Raw genomic sequence first — 12,015 nt, forward strand, 5'->3', positions numbered from 1 at the left:
AAAAAAAAAAAAAAAAAAAAAAAAAGAGCCCTGTAGCTGCTTCACCACTAAGCCTGACAGAGAAGTGGGTAGTGCTGTTACCCACTTCAGCTGAGTCTTGTGTTAGTTTTGCGAATGAGAGCACTGACACATGAGTACAGTACCTGCAGGACAGAGCTTCTAACCAAAGCAGGATGCTGGCTGAACTCCAGGACATGCAGTTGTTCTTTGCTTATTACACTGAATGTACAGCTATATTATCAAAATTGTACATCTGAGTAAGACTTTGCTAGCTCAAGTGAAACGTTTTGCTCGGTTCTTACTTGTTTTTTCCAAGAGGCTGTGTGATCTTTTCAGACACTGATTCAGAAATGAGTGTTCATGTCCTACCGGTTGCATTAGTCACATGGAGCAGAGGACACACTCGCAGCGAAGCACACAGCTCCCGCAAGCTGGCTTGAGCCTGCTCCTTCAGAAGGGCAACTCGTGCTGTTTCAGGATACGAGGGGAGCCACAGAACTGGAAGGACAATTGCTGGGAATGTTTCACAGGGAACACGGTACATCACCAACCACGTAGAAGGCCTTGAGCTTTTCAGAGCTTTCCAACTGCCCTGCCCCTGCCCTGCAGACAGTACCGTCTACAACTTGCTCAACGCTCCTGGTTGCAGGGCAGTGTTATTGCAGGATTGCTCGCCCAGTCGTGGGTTTCTGCCCATGAGTGCTATCTGCGTGTGAAACCAACCGGGTTTGTTTTTTCCTACCTCGGTTGATAAGAGCCAACAGATGTCAGTGTAGCCTGAATAACAAGTGTCCGTGCTGCCGCTCAGGGCTCTGCTTCTGCAGAAACATCCCTCGGTGGGAGTTTCCCCATCAGAGGACTGCAGCATGCCTGGGAGAGGGGAGAATGGCGCCAAGAACAGGATCAGTGTGTTGGGGGAGGCTGGAGAGGCTCTCACGGCTAAAAATACCCACCCAAGTATTTTTAAAAATAGATTCAGGGTCCTTATAAACAGACAGACTTTTCTTGACGGAACAAGACCACCCATGTATGCTGTGCATTATCCTTGAAAACCTGCTCTGTTTGTGCAGGGAGTCCCACGCCGACCCTGGCACGCTAAAGGTGCCGCAATGGTCTCCATGGCAAACGCATGGGTTATCGGCCGGAGGGGAAGTGGGAAGTATCTGCAGCCTGTAGGAAAAGCAGTTAAGAAATGGAAATCAGCTGCTTCATCGAAGTATTGCTTTGCTGTTTTCACAAGTGCAACCCCAGTGGCTTTTTAGCCCAGCTCAAGGCACCTCTTACACAGCAGGTTAATGCTAGATATGTGTACAAAGCCCAGTAAAATCAGTGGCATTGGGAGGGTCACCTGGGCGAGAGAGTTCTGAATGGAAGGGATTTGACAATGATCTTTATTCTTTTTCCACCTGAAGCCATAAATGCGTTTTCAGGTGACAGCTCTAGGACCCAGAAAGCCACTGTAGGGATCCTCACAAATGGTCTTTAGTGGGTAAAAAAAAGAAAAAAAAAGGGGGGGGGGGATATTTTTATATATTCCTGAAGGAAAATGGGGGCATAATGCTGAAATCCAAGATGGTCGAGGGGAAAGGTAGCAAGTTTTATTGTATTCAACAGAGTGAAAAGTTTGTACTTTGGAGTTTGGCTGGTGAGACTGGCTGGTTCTGTGCCCAGCGCAGCCTACCTGTCAGGGAGCAGTGTCCGCAGAGCACAGGCTGCCGTTACTACTAAGGGCACTTACATAAGCGCCTCCAGGAATTTGCCGAGAGGAATGGACCCAGGAGCAAAGTCACAATGTAATTTATACCCACCGCGTCGGTTTGAACCCATAATGCAGTACTCCCAGATACAGACATCCAAGCCCCACTGCCACCTCTGAATGCCCTTCTCCTTTCCACGGCCAGTCTTTTATCCCTCGCTGTGCTGTCAGGACCAGAGAGAAGACAAACGCTGGATGAGGCAATGAAAGATCTCATGGGAATTGCCTTGGGATAACTAGCATAAAACTAATCAGGATATTAATAAGTTGGATGCTTATCTATTCAGCTACACACTATACACAGTGCAGTGCACAGCTTTGCTCCTGGCGTCCAGGACTTCACCCTGTGGTTTATGGGAACCAGAGATGGACTGGAAGGCTGTCAGTCGGAGCTGACATTCCGACCAGGATGTTGTCCCCTCCCACAGCCATATCTATACACTCCGGTCTCGCCACATGAAGACTTTGCCCTCTCTATACATGGAACGGACCTGAATATCTTCCTTGATGAAGGAGGTTCAGCCTATGTCCTCAGGAGCCCGGGGTGGGAAGCTGAAAGCTGCTGTGCAGTCACAGCAATGCTGCCTTTGTTGACCAGGTCTTCAGAACGCTTTCCCATGGCTAGAAGCACTAATACCTTTGTCTTTTTATATCTGAAATACAATTAAAATGTAGCTAATTCTACTCATCGTGCCTTAACTGTGTATCATGATGTTTATTTTACAGATGAACTGGCTTTTAAGTTAAGAAACAGAACAAGTCCACCAAGGGTGGCTTTGTGTTTATAGGTACCAGGAACTCTGGGCTTTCACACCTTCTGAGAGAAGACAAGAAGTCAACAGTTTAGATGGATACTTAAACAAGGATTTAGGAATCAAAGACTGAAATTAGGCACTTTGTCACTCTTTTAAATCTAGACTTCAGTGTAGGAAACTCAAGAATGACAGAAAACTAAGTACTGACCTGAAGCAAAGGACGAAAAGCAGAAAGCAGATAGAACCTGCTTTAGCCAAAACTAATGGGAAACACTCGCTGTCTGTAGCGGGTGTTCAATCACACAGGCACTGAACAAACTCCACAAACGTAGATCCCTCTGCTGGTATCTTAAAAGCCGTGTTTTGCAATTGGGTGGCACGATTTATTTTTCAGGGGTGCTCAGCACCCTTTGTTGCTGCAACCGCACTGTGAACAGCAATCACAGAGCCCATCCAAAAAACTGACTCCTTTACTTGAGATGCCTTTAACAGAGGTGCCAGGCTCCAGCCTCCTACACTGGAAAAGCTGAGCTGGAAGAGGACTGCCTGCGGGAGGGCAGCACCAGGAGCTCAGCAGCGGGTCCCACGCACCCGTGTTTTGCCACAAGAAGGAAACGTTACATGTATAGATCACTTACAGTAACCAGGGTGGGAGTTTGAGTTCAATCAATTATTTTCCCTCCCAAGGTACAAATAAATGCAAATTTTACTCATTTACATTTCTCCTGCTGACATATTTCCTGGTGTTGATCCAAGCTGTTTTGCTTATGTGCCCATGTCTCTTCTTTTAATGCTGCAGTCTCACAGTTATTGCCTCTCTTCCTCGGTATTTTTTGCATTCCCAGATGGCCCACTCTGCTTTCTAACCTCTCCACTGTTTTTTTCCCCTTGCTGCAGATGGTAGAAACAACAGAATAAAAATATAGAGAGATATGCACCCCAGTGCTTGGGGAAGGACAACTATTCCCTGCCCTCCCTGCTGGGAGTCAGGAAGAGGCAGGGTCTTCAGTCATCCCCCCTCGGCTTGGCTGCTGGAGAGACGGGAGTGAGAGAGGGGATGTCTGGTGCAGCCACAGGACCACCACAGGCTCAGCGCCCCAGCAAGCCCTCCGATGCCCCCGACCTGAACAACCCCTCTGGGGCTGGCACAGCCATGCCTTGTTGCAGCAGGCGGCTGGGCTGTACAAGCTCTCAGTTTGGAGACACAGACGTTTGTTTCTTGCGGTGTTTGTCACTCAAGGAGTTTGAATGAAGCTGAAGGCATCACCATGAGCTGCACAGTTTGGTGTGCACGGGCAGAGTGGGTACATAGCCTGTGCCTGTGGATATGACCAGTGCCCTTCAGAAACATACTCTTTAACTGCATTTTGCAAAACCCACTTAATCTGTGCTTTTTAAACCTGAATCTGTCCCACAGCATGAATGCTCCAAGTACAACACGGATGAAGAATATTCATACAGGGCACAAGATGGCTGGATCTTCGAGGTAATTTTCCCTGCTATCTTTGAAACTGCACGTGATTTCACAAAGCTGACAGTCTGTGTCATGCACTCTCTACCCAGGTGAAATATGTGACCTTATCCTTGTGTGGGTGTTTCACTAAAACTGGTGTAAGCTGGGAAGCTGACAAACCACACCCCTGATGTTAACAGCTGGAATCTGAGTAACTACAGCTATGCTGTAACTATAGGGAGGGCCATAGGCAGGACTATACCAGGATGTGAAATTTTGGATTTCCTGAAACAAGTAATTGCAAAGCTCTATGAGTTATTCTAGGCATTTAGAATAATAGGATGAGGGAAAACCTATCTTCCACTTTGAAATCTTACTTTGTTTTCAGATTTCTCCTTCAGATTTAACCTGGGAGAGGATGGCCGTCACGGTGCAGACAGGCTCAGTGTGCTCTGCAGACCTTGTCACCTGCACTGGAAAGGTTGTCAGAGCAACAAACTCAAGATGGGCTGTTCTTAAACTTGTCTTGCTGTGAACTGCACCAGCAGGAAAACTCTGCCTGTCTACCTGCAGAGCCAGGGAAACAAATTCATAGACTGAATGCTGCTGTTTAGTTTCTCATTTTACCTTTTTGATTTGATTGGATTTGTTTTCTTCATAGCCCTCAAGAGTTCCCTTTCCTTTTGGAGGTGGCACATTGACAGATGCCCATAACCTAGCTTCAGAGAACTATCCTGTCTGTAAGTATTAGCTTCCTCTTGCCAGTGCCTCTCCAAAAAAGCACAGAAAGAAAAAGAAAACGGCTATTAATAATTTTCTAGGTTGACCTTTACATTTTCTTGGTATATTACATTCTCAGGGTGTGTTCATCAGAAGAACGAACTCTCAGTCCCAGAGGAAAAGGCATTACAGCAGTGGAGACAGAGCGTGAGTCATGTGGGCATCTCAAGCCTGATGTGAGATGGATTAATTCCTGCAACAGGCAGTAACTGCTGCTGGAGTTTGGGCTCATAGTGATGTGTAAAGTGAACTTGTCTGTTGTGTAATGATTTAATTTCTACACTTACTAACTGCTGTAAAAGCCAGGCAGCTGGGTATTGATTAGGTGCTTTGACTGGTACATAGGCAACGCAATAAATGGCAAGAAGCAGGTGTTCTCTCCCTTTGCACAAGTGATGTCTTTCTCCAGGAAGAGCCTCACTGACTTTCCACAGGATAGCTTGCAGGAGTAAGAGGTAAGAATCTGGCCATCAGTTACCAGACCTGACTGCGAGTCCAACAGAAATAAATTTATTGAAATACCTATCAGCCTTCCAACGAGGGATGCATACACACAGCGCCTCCGTACAGAATAGATGCAGGTCTTTCTGGGCATGTTCCCACTGTGAGGCATTTGCTCGTGTCTGCCTGAGCCCAAACTCACAAACCATTTAAACACATTTCCTGAACTTTGTTCTGGCATCTCCACTTGCCGTTGCTAATTGTTCCTGGAACCACTGTGGGAGCAGGATGCCAGGGAGCCTGTCTGCAGAGAAACCCGAGCTCCCTCCCACAGGACAGGGCGCGGGGTGAGCCCCAGTGGGACGCCGCAGCCAGCACCACGCTGCCTTCCAGCAGGACCCGGGGTGCTGAGCCTCCTCTGCTTCAGCAGGAAGCCAAGTGGGTTGATTTAAGGCCAGGTCCCAAGGCCAGGAGTAACAAAAGGAACAAAACCAAGAGCTGGCTAGCTCACCTGGTTACCAGTGACCTCCATGGGCAGCTCCTACCCCACCAAAGCGATCCTGCTGAGTCCTGAACAGAAACACTCCACGGATTCACCCAGGGTTTGAGGTGCTCAGCCTTCTGGGTGGTGTTAGAGAGGGAAGAGAGGGTCCCTGCAGCCCCCTCAACAAACCTGTCCTGCTGACGCATAGGTGCAGGTTTTGAAGAAGGCGCTCGCTTTCTCACTCACCATGGGGAGGCACCGAAAGGAGAAACTGAGGTTTCAGTGAGAACCACCCAGGCTGTTCGCAGGAGCCAGGCTACAGCACAGGCAGCCGGCTGGGGAGCCGTGATTCCAGAGCGCAGGATGTGGCCAGGCCCCAGAGAGCATTAGTCGCGTTGTGGCTGCTCAGCGCTGGCCGGAGGAGCGCGAACTACAGCATGGCAGAGCTGGCAGCGCGGGCACAGGGCGTGCTGCCCGAGGGGCACCCCTACCCCAGCACTGCCCCCCAGCCGGGTGAACCCACCGAGGGAGGGGGCGAAACTGAAGTCTGGGGTAACAAGGCTGATGTGGCGCCTCCGGAGGAGAGGGGCAGAGCAGCTCCAGCGTTCACTTCTTCACTGGATGATGGTGTTGGTAGACAGTAACAAGAAACCACTGACAAACACAGTGTGCGCGGCAGGAAGAAAAACCGGGGCGCGAAATGGCGCATGTCCCAGCGCCCCGTCCTTGTCTCCGGGGGCTGCGGCGGTGGCGGAGCTCGGCCGCCCCGCTCACACCGGACAGGAGCTCCCCCCGCCCGCCGCAGCATCCCCTCCCGGCCGGGCCCGCGGCGGGGGTGACGCGGTGACAGGCCGACCCGGCGTTAGCTGAGGGGGCTGGGGGCTGCGCACGGGCGGAACGGAGCGGACCGACGGCTCGCCCGCCTCACCCAGCCCGTGCCGTTCCTGCGGGGCCGGGCGGCCCGCTGGCTCCCCGGCGGGACAGGGTCGAGCCGAGCCCCCGCCCGGCCCGGCCGCGGCGGCGCCGGCACCTCCCCCCCGCGGGGACGGGCGGGGGCGGCGAGGGGGGCGGCGGCCGTTGCCCCCCCGTCACCGCCGGGAGGCTGCGGCGGGGGCCGCTTTCCAGAGAATACGGTAAACATGTCCGCATCACGTGTGGCCGGCGGCCGCGGCGCGGGGGACCGGCCGAGGGGAGGGGCGGGACGGGGCAGCGCGCTCCGCAGCCCCGGCCGAGCGGGGCCACTTTAAGAGGCCGCCGGGCGCAGCCGCCTCGCCCTGCCCGGCCCGGCCGAGAGCATGCCCGCGGCGCCGTAGGGCGGGCGGCTCCGGCACCATGGGGCTGTGCTACAGCCTGCGCTCCCGCCTGGCCGCCGCGCACCCCTCCGCGCCCTACGGCGGCCGCGGCGAGGCGGACATCCCCTCCTCGGCGGCCGCGGCGGGGGAGCACGGCGACCCGCAGGTGCGGCACCGGCTGCGGCAGGACCTGGTGGCCAAGGAGCGGGCGGACAAGAAGCGGAGCAAGAGCATCGACAAGACGCTGAAGGCGGAGAAGCGGGAGTACAAGCAGACGCACCGGCTGCTGCTGCTGGGTGAGCGCGGGCGGGCGGGCGCGGCCCGGCAGCCGCTGTCAGCCCCGGTGCCGGTGCCGGTGCCCCGCGCTGCCGGAGTGGGCGGTGGCCGCGGCTGGGCCGGGGCGGGGCGCGCGTCACGTGGGCGGCCGGGCGGTGCCGCGGGGCGGGGGTCGGCGGGGGCCGGCCGGGGTGCGGGGCCGCGCTGGGGCGCGGGCGGCCGGCGGGGGGCCGCGCCGTGCTGCGGGGCCGCGCCGGGGTGCCGTTGCGGCGGGGGCTCGGCGCGGGGCTGCGCTATCGTGCCCGGCCCGCGGGCGCTGGCAGCCTCCGCTCCGCTTGCGGGTGCCCGAGGGGGCCCGGGCAGGTGCCGCCCCGCCCCGGCTGGCGGCGGGCACAGAGCCCCCACCGGCCCGCGGAGGCGCAGCCTAGCGACCCGGCGCGGCGCCCCTGTAAGGGGGGACCCCACGTTTCTCTATGCGCCTTCGTGGGTTTTGCTGCTGCCTTCGCCCCGCGGACAGAGGCTGGGGCGGGCGGGCCGGGGCCCGCGGGGGATGCGCGGCGCTTGCTCCCGTCCCGCCGGCAGCCCCTGGAAAGGCACCTTCGCGTTACCTGCCCGTGCGGTGCCTGAACCGCTGCGGTGCCACCCGTACCCCAGCAGACATCCGCAGACATGCACTGACCTGTGTCAGGGTTTGGAGGTGGCTCCGTGCCCCCATTCCCCGGCGGGCTGCGGGGGAGCCCGCACTGCCCCGCACACCTGCACGGCTGAGCTCTGACCACCTTACAGTAACAGCGAACATTTCCAAATGCCCGCAGGTAACTGAAGAGCCTCCCGAGCCACACGTGGCACCGGGTGTGAGGAACGGCAGGACTTGGCCCCGACCTTTTCAGCCTGCTTGTAGCCTTTAAGAGGAGCAGCACTTTAAGGAGCTTTAGAAAACAATATCGGATGTAGTTTCCTGAGTTGTAGTGGTAAAAGTTTTTATTCTAGACGTACAGCTTGTTTTGATGTGGCTGCAGCTCTACCGCTGTCTGTTCGTGAAGGTGTGTTTTCCTCTTGTGACATGGAAGTTGAGCATCACTTGTGCAAGGACTAAAGCTCATGTGCTGGGAGTGCATTGTAAGAATTTAACCAACGTGGCTTTCCTTTCAAGCACAGGTTATGCTTTTTTGTATTTAAAAAAAAAAAAGTTATTTTATGGTTAGTAGGGGGGTTTTTTTGGTTGTAGTTTGTTGTTTTTTTTTTTAAAAAAAGAGTATGTAGAGTTTGAAGGAGCTGTGAGAACTGGTTTTTCTTTGTAGATTAAATAATTAGGAAAAAAAAACACCAGTAGGGCTAATTTTGATGTTAATCTGCAAGCCTTTAAGCCATAAAGGCTATCTGATAGGGTTCTGTGTTTGTAGTAGGCAGTATTTCAGTTGCCTGGTTTTTAATATTGCTTCTAACGTGTTGTGCCGCAGAACCGTTTCTGGCAGAAATGACACGAAACATTGGGTGGTTAAACAACATATCTTAGCAGTTGGAAATTATCTCTGGTGAAGGCAACAGAGAGAGCATTCTTTGTCGAAGGACTGATTTATAAATCTGATGGATATGAGTCAGTGTTATGTTGGCAGTGGTTTATTATATTTCAGCCTGGACTTGAATAGCAGGAAGTCACTTTTTGGCCCTCTTGTAAATCTGGGGATGATTGAGAGACCCATTTCCCTGCTCCTTGCACAGGGATTGTCATTTTTCCAGTTAGCTTCCTTCCCTTGCCGCTTCTCCCCTGCATCTCATGCCCACTGTTACTTGGTGAATTTTCTATTTCTCAACTGTTGTAAAAAGTTCAGGGTATGTTTGGTTAGACTTTATGTACATCTGCAGATACTGCTGCCCCAGCTGAGCATCTCTGTGCTGAGACTTCGCCTGATGCTTATGGATTGCATGTACAAATAATGTAGGACAGGAATATTGAATGAGGGGGGCAGGAGCATCTAGCTGGGATTTAAAGCTGCACCTGAGTCTTCCAAGGAATGGAGTTAGGGTGGGGGGAAAAAAAAAAAAAAGACTGAAGAAGTGCAAGGCCAGGGATATCTCCTTGCTTGGGGCTGAAGGCTCCGTGGCAGGAGCTACTCATGGTTTCTTACTTACACTCCCAACGTTTTAGGCTGATGGGCTCCTGTGGGAGTGTGTCGCTGGCATGGACAGCAAAGGACAGCACAGGTGGCTGCTCTTGGAGGGTAACAAAACTTAAATGAAAGCTGCACTGATGCTTCAGGGCTGGTCTGTCCCTAAGACAGGATTATTTTCAGCATACAGCTGCATTAGCTCATATGCTTCCAGGGACTGCAAAGCTGTGTTGCAAATCTAGAGTGTTTTCTCCTGTCGTGTGCTTGGCTGTGCAGAACACAGGGAGTGTGCAAAGGCACAGGTGGCCGTGCCTGCATGTGTTTTGATGCCGTAGTGTGTGTATAACATACTTCACAGCCATATGCTCTACTCTGTTGCTCAGGGTATCCCTCAGGTTAGTGCTCTCTAGCACAACTGATACTTACCTTCTGATGTTTCAGTTCCTTTTTTGGAAGACGTTACTCACTTTGAGGGCTCAGGGATGTGCAGTGCATGGGTGTAGTTACTCAGTGGATATCTGTATGTCCTGTCAATTTTAGGGTTTTTTCACCATTTTTTTCAGTCCTTTCGCATCACTGCGGGTGTTTAATGTGGATTCCCGATTCCTGAAGCCTCTCTTAAATTCAGTAGAGCAATGATCTTACATCTGCTCTGTTTTTGAAGCCATAATCTGACTTTTTGCTTGCACTAGAGTATTTTTACTGCTTTTGTGCAGTAGTTTTTGTGAAAGGAAAATGCACAATCAGGTGTAATCTCGTTGGATTTTAGTGTACCGTACAAGGCACAACTTAAGGATGACAATTGTTATGTTGGCAACATATTACGAGTTCAAGGTTACTGCTGGGTATTGGAAGGTGACTTTTCAGTGCATGGGGGTGTTTTTTTGTTTGAGAACAATCCTGGCTTTAAAATTAATAATGTGTGCTTATGGGGGAAAGGATTCTAAACTCTTGCCATAAAACAGTTGCATTCTGTGTGTGCTTTCTCACTAGTGACAGTAGTGTGGGTCTTCCTCTCTCTTTTTTTTTTTTTTTAAGACTTGAAAGTATAATTCAGCTTCAGTTGTGTTTTTATCTTAAAACAAATATATGAAAGCAAGAATTGTAGTCCTGTCTGAGGGATTTTAATGCTTTTGATAAGTTAGTATTTTCCAACAAATACCCACTCGGCCCGAAACTGAGAGCTATTGCTCAGCTCTCCTGGTGTATGTGTTGCTTTACCGTGACCTTCCTCTTCTTCTGTGATCTGGTTTGCTGGGAGAGAGTGATCTTGGGCTGATCTCCTCTCCGTGCTTTGACAGTCTTTGTGCACTTAGATGTTTCACTCTGTCAGGCTGAATTCTTACCCGTGTAGAAAGTACTTGTAGCTTATTTCCATACTGAAAAGGAAACACGGCTGTCAATATAGCAATCTAGATACATGTGCTTGTCATCTTGGGCATTTATATTAAACTACAATGTATTAAATAATGGCCATTCTGAATCTTAACGAACATCAGTGCTTAAGTAAAAATGTTTCGAACAGAAATGTCCATATTGGTACAAATATGAATACACGGCATGCAGATTTGAGTTTTTATAGGGGGAATATATTATACAGGAGGAAAAACATAGTTTGAAAAGCTAGGACATATCAGCGTGAAGACTAACCACAGTCACCCTGTGTGTACGCCGCATGGTAAGCCCCTCCATACCATATAATTAAAGACTGTCTTGTATGGTTTACATTGTATTTTTTTTTTCCACAGGGCTGGTACTTCATTCAGGGCACAAGATGGATGTTGTGCAGTGAATGAGTAGCTATTCAATATTCTTATCCTCCTCACACAATGTGTCACCCTGTGCCCTATTTATGACACACTGTCCGTAGCCTGCACTGAATAAAGAACTGTTGAACTCCTCATGGGCTTTTCTGTAGTTCTGATCACTGCAGGGACTGAATGCTTCGTAAATGTCAGTGCATGGCACTGTTGTGAAATGAGGTGCTATCGTTCTCTTTTGTGGATGCCAGAGAGGGAAGCACCACTAAAGACTAAATATAAAATTGTCTGAAGCTACTACTGATTTGAAATGCCCCGTCTTGGCCTAACACTATTTTTTTTTTTTTTTTGCTGTAGTAGTCAACTTTAATTTTTTTAGTAACACTTCATGTGCTTAGAGCATGGACCTCATGGCTGTGAAGGCACAGCACTTTGCAGTGCGAGCTTTAGATGCTCTGAAGTGCAGCGCCGATGGGTGCCCGCTATGGAAGCTGCATGCTGCTGGGTGGGCCAGGGCAGCTCTGTGGCAGGCAGGAGCTGGTCTGGTTCCCCAAAGCAGCATTTAATGTGGAGTTTGCCATTAAATCTTACAAAGTTACAAAGATAGGCGTGTGTTCTGGGGCTTGATGAAATTCCATCTCGCAAGAGCTTGTCTCTGTTGACAATAGTTTCATTCACTTAGAACTGATTTTGTTTCTTGTGCCTCGTGTTATGAGCTGCTCTGCAAAAAAAATGATGCTTATTAGAAGATTGTGCAAAAGAGATACAGAACAGACTAAAAATATTGAGGGAACCTTTATCCTGGCGCTCCTGAATTCTTGAAAACAAGATTTTTGACATTAAAAATCTTGTACCAAGTTGGTATTTGATTTCCCATTTTAGAAGAGCAGGAATAGGAAAACCAAAA

The 12,015-nt window shown here is 50.8% G+C and overlaps 1 protein-coding gene across 1 annotated transcript in view; it reads left to right on the forward strand.

Annotated features, from left to right (window-relative positions):
* Window positions 1-6,940: 6,940 nt before the first annotated feature.
* Window positions 6,941-12,015, forward strand: part of GNAS (GNAS complex locus) — a 158,502-nt gene continuing 153,427 nt past the window's right edge. The window contains exon 1 of the mRNA XM_056353649.1: window positions 6,941-7,257. Within this exon, the coding sequence (XP_056209624.1) occupies window positions 7,002-7,257 (256 nt within the window). The 5' untranslated portion in view covers window positions 6,941-7,001. The remainder of the gene's footprint in view (window positions 7,258-12,015) is intronic.

This window comes from Falco biarmicus, chromosome 10 (assembly GCF_023638135.1).
Source record: "Falco biarmicus isolate bFalBia1 chromosome 10, bFalBia1.pri, whole genome shotgun sequence".
NCBI lineage: Eukaryota > Metazoa > Chordata > Aves > Falconiformes > Falconidae > Falco > Falco biarmicus.